This window comes from Fistularia commersonii, chromosome 4, assembly GCF_037954325.1.
Source record: "Fistularia commersonii isolate RoL2024-O1a breed Wild chromosome 4, RoL_Fcom_v1.0, whole genome shotgun sequence".
Classification (NCBI taxonomy): domain Eukaryota; kingdom Metazoa; phylum Chordata; class Actinopteri; order Syngnathiformes; family Fistulariidae; genus Fistularia; species Fistularia commersonii.
Window position 1 is genome coordinate 10,357,012 of NC_141287.1, and position 23,787 is coordinate 10,380,798.

The 23,787-nt window shown below is 38.2% G+C and overlaps 1 protein-coding gene across 1 annotated transcript in view; it reads left to right on the forward strand.

The window, feature by feature from the left end:
* man1a2 (mannosidase, alpha, class 1A, member 2) overlaps positions 1-13,452 on the forward strand; it is a 74,261-nt gene extending 60,809 nt beyond the window's left edge. Inside the window, exons 10-14 of the mRNA XM_086145249.1 lie at positions 1,803-1,918; positions 2,606-2,825; positions 4,326-4,498; positions 7,304-7,419; positions 11,616-13,452. Coding sequence (XP_086001375.1) covers positions 1,803-1,918; positions 2,606-2,825; positions 4,326-4,498; positions 7,304-7,419; positions 11,616-11,751 — 761 coding nt within the window. The 3' untranslated portion in view covers positions 11,752-13,452. The remainder of the gene's footprint in view (positions 1-1,802; positions 1,919-2,605; positions 2,826-4,325; positions 4,499-7,303; positions 7,420-11,615) is intronic.
* The last annotated feature ends 10,335 nt before the right edge of the window (positions 13,453-23,787 follow it).

Consider the following 23,787-nt stretch of genomic DNA (forward strand, 5'->3'; position numbering starts at 1 on the left):
TTCAAGTTAACAAGTAACAACAGACCACTTCTTGGTCTGGAACATTCTTATTAATGTCTGACTTTTTTAAACGTAGGGAAAACTAACATTCCCACTGGAACAGACTTTCATTACAGAATAATCAAATTTGCATTCTTGATTAAAAAACATTCTTGTTCAGAACCCCTTTAAGGATGCCTAACCTGTGCCTTCTAATCCAGTACTTTATGATAAACTCACTGAAGTATAGCAGTATATTAGCTCCATACAAGTTTAAGTGAACTCATAAGACGGGCCTGCAGACTTTTACTGAATTCTTCATTCATTTTGTTTAATGAAAATCCTATTCGATACATATTTCCTTTTAACGAAAGACCACTACCGAGACTTTTATATATTTTTTATACATATCTGTAATGATTATGATGAATTTGCATGTATGCAATTCATATAAGTATATTATTTAAATAAATAGAATTATTTATTTAAATATAAATATATACTCAGATACGTCACTCCATTTTTTATTGTAAAAAGTCAATAGCTGTGAGTGCCACATGACAGCCAGATGTGCACAGGTACCAATGCGTACCTCAACTGTGGACTTGTGCATGAGTAACTTTATTCCTGCTTTGGCAAAACCTTAGGGCAGTCTGCCTACATGTCATACAGTTGTGATCTTTGGTGTTTTTCTGTTCAAGATTCCCTTTGTGGTAACGCTCTCTGCTAAGTTCATCATTCTTACACAAATGTATTTGCTTTGGTTGGTAATTTATTATGGTTTGGGCCAATGACTGACAGGCAGAGTCCCCTCTCTTCCAAGGCATTGCTATCCAATACATGTCTGTTAACTCACTTGGTTTCATTTTTTTCTGAATATATAAGCTCAACACCCTCAAGTTTCTGACATCAACATGGTTCTCAGTAAAGTCCTAAAGTTTTATTTCTGAGATTCACCCTTTTTTCATTATAAAAGATGAATAATTCATTCACTCATCATCTTTCTACGTCCCTGCCTTTCGTTTCACTGACCAATGGGTATGTTAATCAGTCAGGGAAAGGGAGCTTGGAAATAAACATCCATTTCAAGAGATTTATCCCACCATGGAGTTCATTTAGAGAAGACTCCTCTGGATTTTTTTTTCCACTCATCTAGCGGTTATTTTTATGTCATTGACTGACTGATTTCCATGTTCCATATGCTATGTAGAAAGTAATTTTGTACTTAATTTTGTCCTGGACTAGACTTGTCCTTGAACTGTTTATGTGTACTTAAGGTTTTAATTGCTGCACGTCTGTTCTGGTAGAAAGGGAGAGGGTGAATGTCACTGAGTCTACAGTTTTTGTTGAATCTAAAATGAGCAATTTTTGTTTAGAAAGGATTTCTCGCTAATGACAGGCCAAGGTTTATTTTAAAGGGTGAGCTTTAAATGACCTCTTGAGAAAGAACAAGTATGGTCACAGTGAGTGCTGGCACCATTTTGTCTTCACTATGTGGCGTCCTGCAAATTCAGACTTTGATGGAAACTATAGAAAGCTCGATGAGGACTGTTTGAGATATTGAAATGTGACTAGACAGAGATAACAGTGAAATAAATTATTGGGAAAACCAACTTCAGTATTTTGTGTTTTGTTAGTTTTTAAAGAAGACAAAGCACCAGTGGTTTTGATAAATGACAGCATAATGGCTAATTGTGTCCTTTTCAAAGAACCACCAAACACCATTGATAATTCACCTTGGGTTGCTTATTTCTGCTGCTGTTTTATATTGTCTGCCTTCTTTAATGCCATGTTTTTCTTTTTGTTTCCCTTCCTATCTCCAGATCATACATCAGTTGGAGGGCTGGGGGACAGTTTTTATGAATACCTGCTAAAGGCATGGCTCATGTCTGACAAGACTGATACTGAAGCCCGCAAGACTTATGATGATGCCATTGAGGTACAGTCCAATACATTTGTATTATGTAATAATTTGATAGAATTATAATTATATATAGAATTATACTCCCCTCATTATGTAAAATTCCCACATTTAGCAATAAACAGCTTCAATGCAACTGAAAAAAATGTCACTAATTACATATTCTACCTATTTTGTCTAACCAGTGGGTGAACAGTATACACTGCACTTAAATGATTATATACACAGAAACCACATGAGCATTATATTGACTTATTTACACTGGTTAAAACAAGGCTGGGTGAATACATAAACACAGGCATATTCAGAACCTTGGAATAAAGAAGTTAGGAGTATTCATAATACATAAAATAGAGAAACAATAACAGGATTTGCAGTTTTACATTACACCTAACAATCAGCATACAGCATCTTGTATGCAATTATGCCACAGGTAGAAAAAATGTATTTTTGAAGGACAAAAATGTTTAACTAATGAGGCTGATTTCCAATGTGACTATCTAAGATTATGGTCTCATGAATCGTGTTTTCTCTAACAATTTAAGATGTCTGATACTCATTAGATCCGAGCTGCGATATCAAGCACGTATGCACACTAGTAATTCCACGTGTCACACCATAGCATACCACTGCTTTTTTACCTTATTTGACACATATTTGACTAATTCAATACACCCAATATCCATGGGAACTCTGTCCCTCTAGGCCATTGAACGGCACCTGATACGCAAATCCAATGGAGGCCTAACATTCATCGGTGAGTGGAAGAATGGCCATTTAGAGAGGAAGATGGGTCATCTGGCCTGCTTTGCTGGTGGCATGTTTGCTTTGGGTGCTGATGGTTCACCTGATGACAAAGCCGGGCACTACTTGCAGCTGGGAGCAGAGATTGCACACACCTGCCACGAGTCATACGACAGAACAGGTAATACTCACGTACACAATATGATACAGTCAGAAAAGGCTGTTGATGACCAGAGTTTTGCCTATAAATTACGTAATCAGTAAAGTTGGCGTTTGCAGCCGAAGGACTGAGACAAACATAACTGGCAAAACTGAAAGGGTCACAATACATGGTAACACATCATGCGATGGAGCATCCATTCATAGTGGTAACATCGGTGACATTGTGCTGTGACTTGTAAACTACATAGATATAGATTGTTTTTCTTCAGTAAACAGAGTAAAATTTTAAATAATCCCTCCATATCATCCAGTTAATTTAGTAACACCACCCTTTTGAAATGTCCAGTGCTATACTTGTGTTATTTTTTGTGTTATTCCAGTATTTATTGCCAATCCTTGTGTTAAAGCTGTCTCTTGTGGTAATCCAAATCAATATGAGCAAGGCCAGATGGCTCTGCAGAGTCAAACGAAAGGCAAAAAGTAGATTTGGTTAACAGGCTACCGGAAAGCATCTTTTCATAGAAATGGAAGCACACCCACCCACCAACTGTATGCAGCATCCAAATTCCTTCATATCCCTAAAAATGTCTATCCTGCGGGAAAGAAAATAAAAAAACTTGTTTTTATCACTGGTATATAACTCTTAATTGTACGGAGTGAGTTAGATCTGGCTAAAACGAAACTGGATTCATCCAATGCAAGGAAATCAGCCATTCAGTGGAGACCTTTAAAAGTAAGATTGCAGTTTTATATTTCAGCAAGAAAACAAACATCATTGCCATTCCATTTTGCAACAGATTGGTAAACCTGTTGCTTACAATGTTTTGATCCATTAACCCTCTCAGGCTCAAATTAAGTTGTAGTTGCAGGAAAAATCTGATATTTGGCTGTCGCAAATCTGCAACATCTGCCTGGAGAGGGTTAAAAAAGATTGTTTTTATTTAGCATGGGATATTAAGACTAAGTTAGTTAGAAAAGGCTATTAGAGCGAGCTTTGATTCGATGGCAGTTGTTTAGAGCTTAAGGATCAGTGACTCACAATGAGCTTTGTGTACATATGTGAATGCATGCCTATGCAGATTTTACTGTGTATTCAATCCTTTAAAAATCAAGTTCTTTGTAAAATGTATTTTATTTACAGTACATTGCTAGGACAGATAGTATGTATTTTGGAGGTATATTATCAGTGTCTTAGATACATAAAGAAACACTAAAATCAGATTGAACTATAATCACCACCAGCTATAACAAGAAGGCAAACAATTTGTAGATTATGTTTTTTTTTCTTTTGCATCTTTTTTTTTCCCTTTTCCTTCATCCTCCTTATCCTCCCCACTCTTCCTTTCTTTTCATCTATGTACCACATTATATTTTCCGCCATCTTATGTATTTGATCCTTCTCCCTATTAACACCTCCTCTTTATATCCCTTACTTGACTTTAACTTACTTATCTATTCATCTCTCACTTCTTGTTTACTGTCTTGCTTCATATTTTTCTCTTTTGCCTCTTTTCTGCAGTGGTGAAGCTTGGCCCGGAGGCCTTTAAGTTTGACAGTGGCCTAGAGGCAGTGGCTGTGCGTCAGAATGAGAAATACTACATACTGCGGCCAGAGGTCATTGAGACCTACTGGTACATGTGGAGGTTCACTCATGATCCAAAATACCGGCAGTGGGGCTGGGAGGCAGCACAGGTAGAGTATTAACCCCTTAAACTCACATAATTTCATTGCATTTTTGTACCTTTCATGTTCATTTCACTGTATGTTTGTTGATTTTATTTTTACTTTACTGACAACGCTGTTTTTATACTACAGTTACACTGTTTGTCTTTTAATAGAATAATCAGGACGGAGAGGTTTTCTATGCTCTGAGACAGTCTGGAAAAAAGTGGGAGAACAAGTTTAAAACTTTGAGCGAAAAAGACTTGAGAATATACTTAACTAAAGTTTAATTTCAGTGCATGGGCTTTCGGTACCATAACATGAATTGATAGTGGGTTCACTTTTGTTTAAAGTGCTTCCCGAAAACAGAAAGTTTGATGGCTGAAAAGGCTTGCCAACTATATTACAGTTACTATGTCAGTTTGTGTTAATCTCAACAAACTTGTATTTCAATTCCCTTTTATCTTGATTTAATTTCCATTGTTTTCTCCATTTGAAATGTTTGTTATTCGGTTTGAAAGTCATGCCATCTCTGCTTTTGTGCTAAACACTTACTGAAAATGAGTGTTTAGTACCTGCTTTAATTTCTTGTATACAACTAATACATCTACTAATACAAATGACATTTAGAAATCCATAAATTGGGAGCACCTACAGAAAATCAAGCTTTATTTGTTTGTACGTTCATCATTTCATAGTTTATGACTCTACGAGGAACTAAATTTTTCAGGAATACTTGTATTTTCTTGAAACATGACCTAACCCATTATATTATATTATATTATATTATATTATATTATATTATATTAACAGGTATCAGAGGAACAGCACATGTTAGATGTTTTGGAGAGAAGGTCAGAGAAGCCAGACTTGAGATGGTTCGGTCATGTGCAGAGAAGAGATAGTGAATATATTGGTAGACGGATGCTGGAATTGGAGCTGCCAGGCAAGAGGTCTCGAGGAAGACCAAAGAGAAGATTTATGGATGTAGTGAGAGAGGATATGAAGGTAGTTGGTGTGAGAGAGGAAGATACAGAGAATAGGGTGAGATGGAGAAAGTTGACTCGCTGTGGCGACCCCTAACGGGAAAAGCCGAAAGAAGAAGATATTATATTAACAGGTGTGCCCAATACGTCGATTGCGTTCTACCGGTCGATCACAAAGGTAGTGTGGGTAGATGGTATGGCATTAAAATGTAGACGTCAGCCTATCATCCTCACTATGAAATTTGTCACTTGACTGACAGTCTGTCTGTCCAATGTGACCTTTTCTGACACAGGCGTCACTGCGCACGTGCATATAACGGTGCGTTCTAGAAAGCTAGCAAGTTTGCCTCCAATTTATGTCTTCTAAACTCATGGGTGTAAAAATGAGTGGGGGAGCTGGACCAAGTAAAAAGACTAAAATGTATCACTTCCATACGGAATGGGAGGTGGACTTTTTTTTTACTATCCCATTTTCAAAGTGCGTTTGCCTCATCTGCCAGTCTGCCATTGCTACACCGAAAAAGGGAAATGCGGAGCTACATTTTCAGACTGTTCATAAAAACTACAGCACTGACTTTCCTCCGAAAAGTGAGTTGAGAAGGAGAAAGGTGAAGGAACTAACATCTAAGCTGTCAGAACAGTAATTTTTCTCACAGCTAACTTCAACTATGCTGCTGATCCCGTTCAAGTCATCAGAACAAGATATTTACCAAAAAAAGCACTCAGTTGTAGTGTGCCTTACGGGTTCATACAGTTATGCAAGGTCCACAAACATTTATTGTGTTAAGTATATCAGTAGATAAATATATATTCAGCATTTTTAGTGGAGGTAGATCATTTTCAAATGGTCATTTGAAAAGTAGCTCACAAGGCTTAAAAGTGTGGGCACCCCTGTTGTAGAGCATTACTTGAAACTTCAGGGGGACTGCAATTTTTAAAATTATCAGAATATACTTGCTTACAATATATTCTGCTCCTCCCTCAAAATCACACACTTGCTTATTTACATACTTCTGCCATCTACGCAACATTTCACCTGCCTACATAATGGCTGTTTTTTCCCCAACTTTGATTGATATATTTAAAAAAAACATAGCTAAAGCTTCATACAGTTTTTTTATCATTGGCAAATATACCCTATGCAGCTTTAGCTATGTTTTTTCTACGCACAAGAAGAACATGAAACAAACACAATCCATAAACAACAAAAATAAGCACAATCAGAGCTTGAGCACACAAAGGATAAAACAAATCAAAGCTTTTTTTCTTACATTAAACATATTTTGGAAATCAAAAATATGGCCTGGATTTTTCCCAACAAAAAAGACATTAGTTTTCCAAACAAATCAGGCCCAGGCTCTGTTGCAGTGACTTCCCCGCATTAAGGATATTATTATTATCTGTTGGTAGAGATGATTGACAAAGCAGACACCTACTGATTAGCCCCATCTCAAAAATACAATTTCCCTCAGCGTTTTTCAACATTAGATAAATGAGTGTGTATGATTTAAAGTTTTTTTTTTCCTGAGCTGAAGGGAAAACAATGACACTTGGTTAGAGAAGCTAAGCCTCTGACTTACAACAGTAAATACCCTCCAATAGGTACTTCATAGAAGTAAGTTTTATGGTTATGTTTTCAACCATTCTTATTTGCATGCATGGTTGCATGTATGTGCACATGCCAGGGCCCTTTAATCAGTACTTTTAAAGAAATTAATTATTGCATGCTTTGTGAAAGCTCATCAATGACGCTCTCCTTTTTCCTCTGCCCCGTCCCCCATTCACATCTTTCTCACCTTTATCTTCCCCCCTCTTTCCTATCACTGGCTTCCAACATTCCCCCTCCCAGGCTATTGATAAGTACTGCAGGGTGAGTGGAGGTTTCTCTGGGGTGAAGGATGTCTACTCTTCTAACCCTACCTACGACGATGTGCAGCAGAGTTTTTTCTTGGCTGAGACTCTTAAGTAAGTAACCACTATTTTGTTGATTAATTGATGCAAAACTTTGCATGTCTGGTGATTGAAAGATAACTTGGAGGTTAGCAATTTTGCTCTTAATTTGCTTTTCAGAAAAGTGTTTAAAGGCATTCCATGAGGTTTTATGCTCCCTTTTCCCAAAAACTATGAAGCAGTCAGTCAGAGAGATTTTTATCTTATTGTATGTGTTTACAAGAAACTCTCCCACTTCTTCAGGTCAAACCCTTGGCCCTGAGATTTTAATCTGATGCTTTAGCATTTAAGTTTTGAGTCAGGGATACAATTACCCCCCCAAAAAAACACTGAAATGCTTTTGGAAATGTTGAATAATATCTTTGAAAGTGTAAGTATTGTTTGAACTTATATAGTTTTGCATGGTATGGGGATTTAACTTGTGCATGCATAATCAGTTTTCAGAGACAAATGCAGCTGTAAGTTTTGTTTTTCAACCCACACAATCTACTCAACACAGACACTGGATCCCATAGAGATGGATGGGCCTAGATAACTCTCTACTGCCCTCTGTTGGTAGTTTTACACACAGGTTTTTTTGTTTTTTTATTCTCCTTTTTACATACTACATCAGGATTTGGTCAACTTGTAATCATTACTGTAGTAGAAGCATAGAAACATAGGTGCAATATTTCTACAGAAAAGTCCATGTTTCTGGTTTATTATGGGGTTTTCTTTTTAGTGTTGTATGGCTCTGGGTGGTCAGGGAGCTTCCAGATGACTATACAACTACAGCTAATGTGATCAGGCAGAAAGGTAGGAGAGTACTTGGTACTAGTGGTGCCAGAATAGTGATGGGAAGATAGAAAGAGTACTATGAAGAGCTGATGAATGAGAAAAATGAAGTAGGAGTGATCAGTAGAGGTGAAGTGAGGAGCGTATTGAACAGGATGAAGAGTGGAATGGCAACTGGTCTTGATGATAAACCTGTGGAGGTGTGGACGTGTCTAGGAGAAGGAACAGTAGAATTTGTGGTTACATTATTCAACAAGATATTAGAGTGAGAGGAGGCCTGAGGAATGGGGGAATAGAAAAATGAAGTTGATGAGCATACAATGAAGTGATGTGAAAGAGTAGTGGAAAATGGACTGAGTGCAGAAGTCAGCATTTGGAGCAGCAGTATGGCTTCTTGCCTAGAAAGAGTATTACAGATGCAGTATTTGCTTTGGGAATGCTAATAGAGAAGAGCGGAGAACGAAGCTGTATTGTGCCTTTTGTAGATCTAGAAAAGGCATACAACAGGGTGCCAAGAGAGGATCCGTGGTACTCTGAGGAAGTCTGGAGTGGCAGAGAGATATGTCAAACTGGTGCAGGACATGTATGGACATGAGTTGTGAGACATTAGTGCAGTGTGCTGAAGGTGTGATAGAGTTGTGGAGGTGGAGGTTGGAGAGGGTTCAGCTCTGAGCCCCATCTTGTTTGCGCTGGTGATGAACAGGGTGACAGGAATCTTAATGGACCATGATGTTTGCTGATGACACTGTGATCTTTATTGAGAGGAGGGAGCAGGTAGAGGATGATCTTGAGGCAGAAGTATGCCCTGGAGAGGAGAGGAAGGCAGATTGAATATATATCAGAAGAAGGATGCTGAGGTTGGAACTGCTAGGCAGGAGGCCAGGAGGAAGGCAGAGGAGAAGATTTATTGATGCTGTGAATACATGAAGTTAGTTGATGTGAGAGAAGAGGATATGGAGAGTAGGATTAGATGGTGGAAGTAGATTCGCTGTGTCGACACCCTGAAGGGAGCTGTCAAAAGAAAGAGAAGATTAATTAGCTTTTCTCGCAAAAAATTCTCTGCTTAAGGATAGTTAGTTTGAATCACAGACATATTGTAAAAACTGCCCTTTTCTGTAAAAGTAACAACACCCACATCTTTGAACATGACACATTTAGAAGTAGGTATTGCGATTTTAGGTGCAATAAACTGCTCAAGCTTGTTACACCATGTCAAAACCAAAATAATTCCTGAGCACCACTCAAACCTTCATATGAAACTAACATTTTAAATGCTGCCATTTGTCAGAGTTTTAAGTATGCTTTTGTATGTAGCAAGGGAATCAATAATGACTACAGCTGTATAATATGAAATTAAATATTTTCTGTCCCTAAAATGTAAGAGATCTTAGTCTTCGTTCATTATTGTAATAAAAAAACTTGGTACGGAGAATGATTTGACAATAATTTGAACATGTTTAGTATCTAGGTACTCAAAATCTGTAACATTTGAATAGGGGGACATAAAATAAACTGTAGGTTGAGACAGTCAAAAGATAGCTGGTGTACTTCAGTTAGAAGTTTTCCTCTGTCCGGTCTGACTGAAGAAATCACAGGAGTCTCTAAACATGTTTTTTTTCCCTTTTTGCTTTGAACTCAACAGTAAAAATTTCAAAGTGTTCTGTGAGCTTCTTTGTAGTTTCATTTGAAAATAGGAATTTTCAAAAAGACACTTCCTTCTTACTTTTATCATTTTAATATAACTATCTCAATTTTATTTTATTTTCTATCCCCTAAATTTGGTCTAGTGTAGTCTGGGATAGCCTGCAAAGTTTTATAGGCAATTTGTGATCAACTGATGGTCACAAAAAATGTAGATGTAAGGTTTGAGTAGTTGCCAAATTGCATGTAATCTGGGAACCAGACAAATGGTCTCACTTATCTTTTATTTTCTCTAACAGATACAGTCTGTGGTAGTGATAGCAGCACATCGATTTTAAAGTAACATTGTACAATCAAATCAGTAGTTGACTCAGAAGAAATTTGTAATCCTGGAAACATGATTGATAATTGTCCTGATCATCCAAATCAGTGTATCAAACTAATGCACAGCATGATTGTCAGTCTGACAGGTCAGTACTAAAAACAAAAGCGCAAAACAGCTAATAAAGTGTTGTGAGCGGTTGGTCCAGGGGGGAACCATTTAGTTCAAGTTTTGTTCATCTGAAAACATCAACCCAAAGAGCTTGAATATCACTAGAATTGCGGTTCAAGTGAAAGGTCAGTTGCCGCAGTTCCTGTTGACCAAGAACCAATAAACCATCGGTTCTTGGTTAACAGGCACTGACATTTGACATATTGAACAAAGCATTGTCAGGCTTCCTCTCATATCTGTCTCACTGGACAAAGTCTGACAAGACAAAATACTGTGCTGCCAAATAGACTGCTCACTGGTCACTACTGATATAGTTCAGGCAGCAGTCATGAAATGTGGCATGTCAGTGTATTTTTTTTCTTTTATAGTTTGGTGACTTATGGTCTGTGTGTGTTTGATAAATATTCAAATGTCAGGTTATAATTCACACATAATAATAATCCCAAGAAATTCATGAATCTCTTCCTACGCTTGAAGCTTGTTTTAATAGTTGCAGCTGAGAAATGGATTTATATGCCAGCTGCAGTTGCCCAAAGTTGAGTTAATGAATATTTAATTGACAACCTAAATTAGTATCACTATGTCATGGACACTATGATATGACACAAACTCTAAATGTTGAACTTAGAAGAAAATGTCACCTGGACCTGATTTACCTGGGAAATTTCGCAACACTAACCTGTGGTTTTCATCCAAATCTTGCTTCAAAGTTTGCGTTTTTGAGTGGGTATTTTTTTCTTTTCTCTCTTGTTTTTTGCTCCTGATTATTTTGCACAACAGTTCATTGTGAAGCTCCCAGGCATGGGCTAGATGACTTGCATCATGCTACTTTTAAAGCAAATATATGAACGTAGCAGTGACATCTCTAATGTGATCAGATAAGGCAGTACAACTATTGCTTTGGGTAGTCAAGCTCCAGAAAAATTTTCTATAATTCAAATAATGTAAATAGTATTGTCATAGTAGATTTACAAAGAGAAAAATCTAAAAAAGTCAGGTTTCTATGTTTTTTTACCGCGATAACTTTTAGAAAAATTAACTGTAAATCAAAGTCAGGTGAAGAAAGAGTCGTTTCATCTGATTTATCTGAACTATGCTTCATAACTGTTCATGGGACTATATTTGTCAAGAAAGGTCATCTTTGATATTGCATGTCAACATTTAAGTCAATATTTACATAATTGTTGATCAATTTTGAAAAGGTATCAGTAGTATCCGCTTATTTGCCTTTCCTTTGTTGATCTCCCTTATCCTCAACCTTTCTTTCCCATCACAACCTGCAACCCCACTCCCTGTCACCCAGGTATCTCTACTTGCTGTTCTCCAGTGATGACCTGATGCCATTGGATAACTGGGTCTTTAACACAGAAGCTCATCCACTTCCAGTCCTCCACCTGGGCAACATTACCCTGCCTGGCAGCGAACTGGCTCAACAGTAGACCGATGCGCCCTCTTCTTCCAATACAGCGCCAGGAGCGTTCCGTCCATCTGGCCAAACACCCACCAACCTGCAGTGAACAGACTTGCATTCAACTCTAAAGGCTCTTGGCTGCATTTGTACTGCAAACATGGACCATAGCAGGAGGTTCTGTTTCAGCAGATCACTTCAGAGCAGAAAGGTCCTGCAAACACTGTTCAATCTCCCTTTTCTTTTTTTACTCTTTGACGCTCATCAAAGAACAGTGGCTTAAATTTACTCACAGCTCTAAAGGACTGAACTCCAAACTGGAGACTTGATTTAGTTTTTGTTGTAACTTTCAGTGTTTTTTTTTTTTTTCCTGAAATCAGACCAAACTTCGCTATATTCTGCAGAATATTCTGAAAATATTCTGACTTCTGAAATAAGGCACTAAGAGTGCATGCAGGCTTTGTAAAGAATGGGGCAATTTGAAGGATTTTTTTTTTCCCCCCCAGGTACCCCTTTTTTTTCCCTAGGCATTTGTGGGGATTTTACAGGGTCTTTAGATGAGCCGTGTCTTTGATTTATTTCCGGACAAGTCATAAATGGGACACAGGGTTAAATCAAAGCCCTCCGCTTCGCCATCATCCATCCCCACTTTGGTAATCCTCAAGTTTAAACATCACTACACAAACTTTGACCCTGAAGCACATGCAGCTCAACACATCAAGAGGAGGTAGTGTTGCATGGTGACAGTCTTCACCTCCCGTGTAATCCTCTTTCAGAGAAGTGGACCAGTCTAAGTGGAACGGTAACTATGTAGAGGATGCAGGCCTTCCAGGCTCACCACCCTTTTCTTGTTAATCTCCCCGTTAAATTTGTTACCCAAACCTCACCCCTGACATTCATCTGCTGCTCAAACGAATGCTGCTTTAATTCCTCTGTCCCAACTTTTTCTTTCCTAAATCACATAATGTCACAGCTTTAGTGGTTTCTTCACTTTCAACCCTCTATTTTCACAGTTTTCATAACTGCTCTAGTCACCATCATCATCATCATCATTATCATCACAATCATCATCATTTCACCATTTATGAGTTGAAGTCAGAACCCTGCCAGGCTCATGTATGACTGTGGCATTTTTAGTTCTACATGCTGTAAAAATTATGTGCACTTTGTTTGAGAGGATAGATAAATGAGGAGTTAGTGTGTGATATTGAAAAAGATAATGAAATTACCTATTCTGTCACTGTTCATCTCATATCAATCGTAGTTATGACGTCAAAAGTTTCCATTTCCTCTCCTCTTATTGACACATTCTCTTCAGTTATTCAGTCATTTCTTTGCAACACCATCTGTGCGTTAGTTGCTAAACTTTGAAAGAATGTGGGGAGGCAGTTTAATTTATAAAAGTCTGCTAACAGACTTCCTGTTCACTCCCTTTTATCCTCTCTGTACATGCAGCGATCACTATCAGTTACTGCACAATTTATCTTATCAATTGTTTTGTTTGGATTATATCATATCAGCAAAAAACTCTAAACTTTGTATACCACTTCTAATGTGCAGGTTAAGATCTGCCACCACCATTTTCTTGAATATTTTACATGCCAAATATCGAGAGCTTGATGGCAAGAATGAGTCAGTCCTACCACACAGATTTCTCTATTGCGTTGCATCCAACTGTTGTATTTCTCCTAGACTTGCAGTTACTTATTTAATGTGGAAAAAAACAAACAAACACAAGGAAAAACCCTTTCAAAATTAACAGATTTTCTCCCTGATTGAAGTTACTTTTAACAAGTCAAAATCAGGAATCCAAATCAGATTGAAAGCAAACAGACTTATACCATTTAAACACTTCCTAAGAAATGTTCTTGCTCCAATTATAGCCGGGTATCCAAGCAAGAGATGTGCAGTGTGCAACTGTAAGATTGTCAGTGTATAACTGCAAGATATTTGGCAAGCAGCATTCAGTCCATTGATGGACATGAAAACAAGGAGTTACTTTATACACAAAACAGTTCAATAGCCGAGGAACAGTAGTTCTTTAATGATAATTTTGTACCATATTTTCTGTTTCTCTTTGTTTTTATACTTATTTCTAAGAGTGTATTTTTTTAAATTTTAAGTTTGTTTGAAAAATATCAAACTATCAGGATGAGGAGACTGGTTGTGTGAACAATTGGACCATATAACTGTCGGTTTTTAATGGTGAGCAGTGGAAAATGCACTTAATCACTTGAGTTTTTTCTCTTTGTCTATTTCTGTTCTATTAGAAATTGTCGAGCCTTATTGCCCAGGGCATTACCTTGGCCATTCTAAATTATGTGTTTTTGTTGTGTAAGTCATGAACTACAATAAAACTGTGTTCAAATCGTCTTCATTGATATTTCCCCATGATGTGCTGAAAATAACTCACCATTTGGCAAAGTAGTGTAAAAAAAGGTTTTAAAGGGCTTTGCAAATATATTGATGTGCCAACCTAGTTAGCCAACATTTTGTTTCGTCAAACAGCACCTCTGACCAAATTTTGCCTTCGTTTGGGTTGAACTATAGTCTCTCAATGAAGCCATACTGTGTTTGCAAAATAATTCACTGATATTAGAACATTGGAAGAGATATTAGATTGATGTTGATGATGATGATGATGATATTTGTTGGCAAAATTTGATTCTGCCTCAGAACTGTTCAAGAATGTCCATTATAGGCAAGATATCGAAATCTATTATAGTCATTGAGCCCTTACTATGAATTTGAAGTTAAAAACTCCAGGTCAGAAGGCAGTTGTAAAGCCATTTTCTGTTTTTCACTGCCATTGGCTGTTTAGTTTTAAGATAACAAAACTGTGTTGACCCCATGTCAGTGTTAAATGAGCTTTCAGCCTGGGAAGAAATGAAACACAATTAATTTTCCCCAGTCTTTTTTGTAATTCTATATTATTTCTGGCTGCTCACATCCATCTCATCTGGTCATATGGTCAATTTTCTGTTTCATCCATATTCCCATCTTGCAATCACCATCACCATCACCCCACTCTCCCATCCAAAGTTTGATAGCGGGTGTCATTAATGGTTGATTGATGCAGTAAATTGTTGCCCCCACCCCAACTACAGCACCACCACTTGTATCCAATAGGAAGCCTGAAGAAAACCTGGGCTGCCACTGAGTCGCTAGCGGCGACATGGGTTTTGAAAATTGAGTGTTCTCTATTTGTATTTTTACTGAACTCAAATGAAATTAAACTATCTGTAAATATGTTTAAAACCCAAACACAGATTCAATAAAGATGTTATGAAAAGTGATCAGAAACTAAACATTTGGCTTGATGTTTCAAATTTGTGCAATTGTGAGTGTTATTGATATTTGTTACAGTATTACCATCATAAAAACGTATCCATTACCAGGAATATCTGAAGCCTACTTTAATTTTTAAAAAGAAAAGATCATTTGGAAAAGAAAGATAATATGTGAAAAAAAAAACTTTTGAAATGTGCTTATTCAAGTTGCAGGAAGCAAAAATTAACTGTTTTCTAAGTTTGAAAATGATAGAGAAAGCTTTAAAACTAAAATCTCCAATAACGTTGTCACTACTGGGCTGGAATTCTTAAAGCTTTTATTTTTCACTGAACAAAGTCGATGAATAAATGATGAAAGGCATTGTTTTTTTTTCTGAATCTCAGCTGTTTTTAACTCCTAATAGGAAAAGATTCCTTGCGCTTTCGGTCATTTAATCTGGTTTTCCACTGCAGAGCTACATGAAACCTGGGGCTGGGACATTTCCTGGTTTCCATGGCCAATGTTCAAGTTGAATCTTTTGAGTGGGCTTTGACTCTACTACAGTAAGTAGTTAGTCATGGCAGTTAAACTTGTGCAAATTGAGATGCAGACAGTCCAGTACAGTATTGAATGTACAAATTGAGAAAGTTCAAATTGAAATACAAACAGGACTGGGTGTACCAAATGAAAAGTGTGAGAAAAGTAAGCACCTCTGTTACCATGAGTTGATAGCCATGATTGCAGACTTTCAGTTGTTTAGGAGTCTGATGACAGTTGGAAGGAATGGGGTCTTCAATCGCAAGGTTCTACATTTCATACATCTGTACCTCTGGCCTGAACAGTCCATGCTGGGGATGGGTGCGGTCCTTGGCAGTTTAGGCAGGTCTCCTGTGGACTCTGTGGCAGGGAGATGCTCTGCAGAGAAGGCTGTGGCATTCTGTTGATCTTTTCTAGTCTTTACCGCTTGCTGCAGGTATTTGTGGTCCAAAACAGTGGTGATGCCATGCCATACGATGATGCCGCTTATCAAAATACTCCAAACAATACAACTGTAGAAGTTGCTGAGGATCTCAGGAAACATGCCAAACTTACCCAGTCTTTTTGGAAAATACTCCTGACTCTTCTTAAGCATCGGTGCTGCATGGATGATCAGGTGAGGTCCACACTGTTGAACAGTGAGGATGAACAGTGGCTGATGAGGTCGGCTCTCCTTCCTCATGTACACTATTATCTCCTTCATTTTGTGGGTATTGAGGGTGAGGTTGTACTTCTCAAACCATGACATCAGACTGGCCTCCTCTATCCTGTAAGGTTGTTTTTGTCCCCTCTAGTGATGTATTTCATCACTGAAAAATCACCTGTGAACTTCGAGATGATGTCCTTGCGGGAGGCAACACAGTTATGGGTTAAACAATGTGTAGAGGATGGGGTTGTGGACACTTCCCTGTGGAGTGCCCATGTTTGTGATGATGCTGGCTGAAGTCCTGTTGCCTATCCTTACAGACTGAGTTCTGTCAGTCAGAAAGTCTGGGAGCCAGTTACAGTTTGTGAGATGCAGGCCAAGTGTGGACATTTTGTGAGGATTTTTTTGGGGGCGGGGGGGTGTTCGTGTTATATGTGGCGGTATAATCAACAAAGAGCATTATGAGTCTTACTTTTCCAGGTGGGAGAGGGAATAATCGTGGGTATGCTGTATGTCTTTCTCTGTATGCGGCTACAGAGACAGAGATGTAGTCTAAATAATATGGATGCACCTCATATATAAGTGTAAACATGACCCAGTGTGTTCTTATAAAGGGTGAGGGAAGTATGCTATATTCAGCATACAGCATACTTTACTCTACTGAACTTATAAAAGTTTAAAAGTTGGCATTTAAATTTGACCCTACAAATAAGGCCAGAAAGGACAATTGTTCAAAACAGTGGGATTTATTACTGGTACCTTCAAAAACCTTTTAATGCCACACTACTATCAGTGGCACACAGAAAAAAAAACAGGAACTCATTCCTGTGCTTCAACAAAATACATCTTACTTGAGTTACAGAAGTCAAGTATCTATACTATTTGTAAGTTACTATCTAATTTAAAAAAATGTAATACATTTTATAGTTCTCACCTGATACCAGATTTTTTGTCTATAATGTTTTGGTTTAGATCTACGAGCAAAAAGGTTTGTGATACTTCCAAAGTACAGAGCAACAATCAGCTGTGCCACTAGAAAAAAAAAAACTCATTTAGACATCCCATGCTTTTTCAAGCTAAGATATAAAATTTTGACTAAAATGAAAAAATGTGAAAGTTATCTTGAATATAAAGCAAAAACAATCTAATTCAGAGATCCCAATTTTAGATGTTAGTTTTGTAGTTCGTGGGTTTCAACCAAGCCAGTTTTTATTTTACACATGAATGGGCAAGCCCAACAACTTACCTGACGTGTATTCAGCAAAGCTCATATCAGGAATTGGTGGATTTTATCAGCAGGGAACAGTACTATCAAACATCATTATATTCACCTGCATAATTTCCTGAATTTGTTTAATACCTGATGACAAATATTTAGCTTGTCTGTATGCTGATACTCCACCCTTTAAACTCACACTAGATGTGCAAGTGTATTTGAAGAGGAGTAGAACAGCAAAATAAATGTCACTTGAAGTAAATTAAACCTTTAATTTACAAAAAATATCCTTTTTAATCTTTTTAATCTCTGACTGGATCATTGGTAGACAATAGTGACAGCTATCTTAATGTGTTTTGGGAGACTTACTGTGTTTGTGTGCAGTGTGGGTGTGCTTTTACTGATGTAAACCTCTAGATCTTTAAAGCAACATTTTTCATCAGGGTGAGTCCAAGGTGCCAACTGATTTACTTAGATTATCTCTGAGTTGGCTTTCACTGGGCAGAGTTACAGTTTCTTCAGAGAAAAAAAAAAGTTTTTTTCCCCATATGAAAAGTCAAATGACTGAAAATCAGATAACTAATTCAAAAATCACCAATGTCCATCTTTAGGTCTGGGTTGTGACTAGTTTCTTCACATATACAGTCAGTGGAGAACCTCAAATTGGGAGTTTCCTTGGATCTATACACACATCAGCAAGTCCTCATCATTTATTGTCTCAAGCTTTTTATTCATGCCCCCCACCTCTAAAAAAGGTGAAGTATGACTATTGGGTTTTTCCTCCTTTCATTGCACTGTTGAGTCACCTACTCTGTCATGTGTCATTAATAGCCAAAAAAAGTGGTACATAATAGAAACATTGGAAAATACTACAATGTTCACTCTAGAGGTAAATGGTTACAATATAAAAGGCAGCACAACATAAGAAACATTTTGGGGGGAAAAATTAATTCAGAGACGAAACGAAAACCAAAATGTCCTCATAAGGTTTAGACTTTTGATGTCTGACTCAAAACAGGAACAACTGTAACAAAACTAAGTCAAATTAATGCTGAAAGTATGCACGTAAAACAATTTCTATAATTGTCTAAAAACTCTTTATTTAAAAACACACTTGACATATTTGCATAATCACACATAGCTGCTTTGTTTATAAAATAACCAATATCCTTAGAAACAGTTATGAAAGTCATTAAACTTGAGTTTATCACAGAAATAGGTTGAAACTGTTTTCCTATTCAATTAATGGGCAAAATCATGAAATTGTTTAAACCCTGAATTATATCAACAGTCACATCAGAAGAACTGGGACACTGAGGGGACTGAGGAGAACAGACAGGAGCACAGGGAGATACAACGTAAGGTAAAGATGGAGGTAGCAAAGGCAAAACAAAGGGTTTACAATGACCTGTATGCTCGGTTGGACGGTAAGGAGGGAGAGAATGATCTATACTGGTTGGCGAAACAGAGATAAAGATGGAAAGGATGTACAACAGGTCCGGGTGATTAAGGATGGACACGGAAATGTATTGACAGATGCTAGAAAAGTGATGGAAAGAGTACTTTGAAGAGCAAATGAATGTGGAAAATGAAAGAGGGGCAAGGGTAGAAGAGGTGACTATTGTAAAAGTGAAGTGAGGGAGGCATTGAAGAGGATGAAGAGTTGAAAGGCAGCTGGTCCTGATTATATACCTGTGGAGGTGTGGAAATGTCTTGGAGAGGCAGCGGTAGAGTTTCTAACTAGATTATTCAACAGAATCTTAGAGAATGAGAAGATACCTGAAGAATGGAGACAAAGTGTGATGGTGCCCTTTTTTAAGAATAAGGGGGATGTGCAGAATTGCGGCATCTACAAAGGGATAAAGTTGATGAGCCATACAATGAAGTTATCGGAAAGAGTAGTGGAGACTAGACTAGACAGCAAAAGTCAGCATTTGTGAGCAGCTGTATGGCTTCATGCCTAGAAAGAGTACTACAGATGCAGTATTTGCTTTGAGAATACTAAGAGAGAAGTACAGAGAAGGCCAGAGGGAGCTGCATTGTGTTTTTGTAGACCGAGAAAAAGCATATGACAGGGTGCCAAGAGAGGAGCTCTGGTATTGTATGAGGAAATCTGGAGTGATATTGAAGTATGTTAGACTGATGCAGGACATGTATGCTTACTGTGAGACAGTGGTGATGTACACTCACCGGCCACTTGAGTGGCAAATCGAACATACAAGTGGAGTAAATGATACCACTTAAACATATTACATCAAATGGCCTTTATTTCAATGTGGTTATTTTTTCTTCCTTGGTTTTCTCTGTCTCAGTAGCATCCTCCCATCAAACTTCAATCTGTTCCTTGTAACCTGTAGTGTAAAAATTGCTTGTTTTTGAGGATGAACATTTTACATGGGGCTTTCAATTTTTATCATATTGTGATAAGGGGATTAGTCTTTTATTGTGCTTTACAAGTTTGAAAAACTGTACAATGGAATTAATGATGATGAACTGGATTCCATTCCTACTTTGTGACATACTGAAGATTCCCCAAGAAGGAGCTTACAGTCTGCTGATATACACATGGATTCCCATTGAAACATGGCACAGAGACCAATAAAAGGTTCTCTATCTTTCTCATTGTCTCTTCCTCATTCCCGTGGTTGGGCACTTGACCTGTTTTATTAACTGTAAAGCAATGACTTCTCCCCCAGCATGATGTGATATCTACCCCAAATTCCTATGAAGTGTTACTCATAGATTCCATGAGATTTATACAAGAAGTACTCGGGCTGGAGAGAATCGGTAATCTTTCCAATAGAGATAAATGTTGTCCAAATTCTGCTACCTTGTTGTCTAAGAAAATGCGATAGAAAACACGTCTTGTTTGTGATGTTTGAGTCGGTCCATGATTGTATTGTGCTGCAGGAAGCAAGTTGGCTTGCCATTTCAAAGCCCAGGTGTTTAATAAGTGTGCTATACTTGTACAATCTTTGTGCACTCACCCGTTGAGCCGGTGCCTGATGGGGAGGCACCTAGAATGAGCATGATGTGGAAGCACCATGAATGGGACTATTTGTGCGGTTAATAAGACCCTGGGGCCTCCTGTGTGTCTGAATAAAGAGCATTTATTCTTCAAGAGTTCAAGAGAACTTGCAACATCATTTTAATTTTTGTTAGTCACTAATGCAGTCAGCTTTGGCTTCTGCAAAGCTGACCCACCCTATGCCAATGTTTTCAGATGGTTGCAACAATATTTCTTGTCAATTTTCAATGCAGGAAACTTTTTACAGAGTGGACTAAAAAAGCTAGCTCTTATACCAAAAATAAAAATAGTCCCAGGAATTCAAGACCTTCGTTTCAGATAAAGGAAAACAGAAACTTCAGAGTAAAGTAAAAATTGAAAAACAGACTTGAATTACCCGTTTCCCTCTTAAATTAAAGGTATCTTCAACACCTTCAGAAAACTAGCTCTTTTAGGAAAGAGTGGGTGCAAATTGACTAAAATTGTTTTTTTGTCAAATTAAAGATGTCCAATGTAAAAAAAAACAAAAAACTGAAGACCTATTTTTCAAGTGAAAAAAAATCTTCAGAAAATAATAAACAAAAAGTCTCTGTTTTAGCGGAAAATGCAAAAAAAGTTTTTTCTCAACTAGTTATTCCTTTTAATCATTATTTTTTTTTTATGTTACACCAAAATCCACGATACCTTTAGTACAACCCGTTTGCACGTTGCTGGCTCGTAAATATATGCGTAAATATACGGGTAGATCTGCTGTACTTTGTTTGCAGTTTGGCTACTTTGTATACCCTCAGCTCAGACTTCTGACTTCAATTTTTTTCAAAAGACCCATGCTTTGTTTAGTGGTGGCGTTTCACTTTGCCACTTTGAATTAATGCCATGCTTTCAGCGCATATGAGGCCATTGGATTTGAACTGCCTACTGGAAGAATAAACATAAATTGCTGTCTCTTTCTTTCTGCTCTGGTTCACTGGCAGCACAGAGTAAACAAACCATTTGGCTCATCTAAGTGACGCTAGTGTCGTATTAACTTGGCTAGCAACTCCCTCTGTCTTAAGCCACAACCGTTGGAAAAATGCTCTATAAAAAAGATCTATCTATCCAAAATTATCTTGTGAATTTATCAGAGATTGGTTACGGGTCAAGACAGAATCACTGGTTGGTCCAGGTCCGGACTGAAGTTTGCCACTTGGTGATGCCTGTTATTAAAGTGAATTGTTTTTTTAATCTTGACAGAAATAAATCCATGAACTACAATATTTAATTGACGATAAAGGCTAAAAATGCACCGCAAATATAAGTCTCCCTGTCCTGCAGAAACCATACTCTCTGATCTGAAATGTGAAGCAGAGTCAACAATGTTGTGTTGTTAGGTCTGGCTAATTCAGGCCTATAAGGTATATTTATCCAACTGTGGTATCATACAGCTTTTCACATACAGCTATGATTATTATTGGATTATTATCAGTTGGATTATTAAATTAATTATCATAAATATACCTGATGACAACTAAGTTCTACTGTGGCAACACTATCTACTGTGATATACTGTAATCCTCACATACAATCAAATATTGATTCTATCTATCTATCTATCTATCTATCTATCTATCTATCTATCTATCTATCTATCTATCTATCTATCTATCTATCTATCTATCTATCTATCTATCATCTATCTATCTATCTATCTATCTATCTATCTATCTATCTATCTATCTATCTATCTATCTACACTAAACATGGATGATGGAAAACTTGCTATTTGGAGGGTTTGTGTCTCTTCTCCAGGAAATCATGGGATATTTTCCATCACGCCATTGAAGTACTGGAGCAATGTAGCCTCTTCTTTTAAACCAACTTCATGTCCTCTTTCACTACATTAACAAATCTTTTCAATTGTCCCTCCTCTGGGCCTCTTGCCGGGTAGTACCAACCTCAGCATTCTTCTGCCAATAGAAGGGTCAGAAAAACTATCTCAGTCTGTCTTTTCTCCGAACATCTTATATGCACTGTCCCTTTGCTGGACTCATTCTTGACCCTATCCGCCCTAGTCACTCCAGAAGAGAATCTCGACATCTTCATCTCTGCTAGCTCATGCTCTGGTTCCTGTCTTTTCCTTGATACCCCTATCTCTGAACCCTGGGTGACTAAAGAGCCAAAGAAGATTCTTTATAAGAAAAAACTATCTTCTTCACAGGCTCTGAGGCTGAGAAGGAGGTAAATATGGAGGTCAAACAAGCCAGAAGAACTGCCAAGCTGAGTTATAAGAGTGAGATGAAGCTTGGCAGGGGACCAAAAATATAGCCTTGAGGAACATTGCTTCCCCCAGTCGTTCACCCATTTGAATTCCCATTTGAATTACCCAACATTGCTTTACAATAGATGCCCTTCCTGAGGCAGCAGACCAAAGCTTTGGTCATTAGGTGGTTGGTGCCTGTGGGGCAGTAATACCCCAAACCATCGGTGGACACAGGCTGTAAGGGATTCCCTCAAGCTGAAGATAAAGCCTCACAGTGCCTTTTTGGCTTGTGAGGCTCCAGAAACAGCTGACAGTAACTGGCAGGCCAAGCAGAATGCAGCTTCAGCAGTTGCGGAGGCAAAATTCCTGGCTGTGAAACAGTGGACCAGGTCTTGACCCTCAGCGGGGTCCTGGAGGATGCATAGTAATTTGACCAAACAGGCATGTATTTTGTGAACTTGGAGAATATATCTGGTCGTGGCCTCCAGAGAGTCTTGTGGGGGGGTTCTCTGGGAGAGTGGGGTACTGGACCCATGATGTGGGCCTGTTTAGTTGGTGTCAGAGCTTGGGCTGTGTTGCTGGCAGTAAGTCAGATTCATTTCCAGTGGGGGCTTGACTCCAGCAGGGATACTGCTTGTCACCGATTCTGTTCTTGACCTATATGGACAGAATTCTGGGCACAGCCAGGGGGTTAAGGGTCTCCAGTTTGGTAGCCTCAGGATTCTATTACTGCTTTTTGTAAATGATATAGTTCTGTTGGCTTCATCTGACCGTGATCTCCAGCTCTCATTGGAATAGTTTGCAGCTGAATGTGGATGGGATGAATATAAGCACCTCAAAATTTGAACTCATGGTCCTCAGCTGGAAAAAGGCGGAGGGCCCACTCTGGGTCAGGGATGACATCCTACCCCAAGTAGAGGAGTTCAAGTATCTTGAGGTCTTGTTCATGAGTGAGGGACAAGTGGAATGGTCAATGATAACCAGATGTGAGTAGTGGCAGAAAAAACGAGATTGTGGATACAACAAGTGTCTGACATGGGATTCCTCTGCAGGGTATCTAGGCTCTTCCTTCAGGAATTGAGAAGCTTGGAGGGCCTCAGAGTAGAGCTACTGCTACTCCGCATCGAGAGGAGGCAGTTGAGGTCGCTGGAG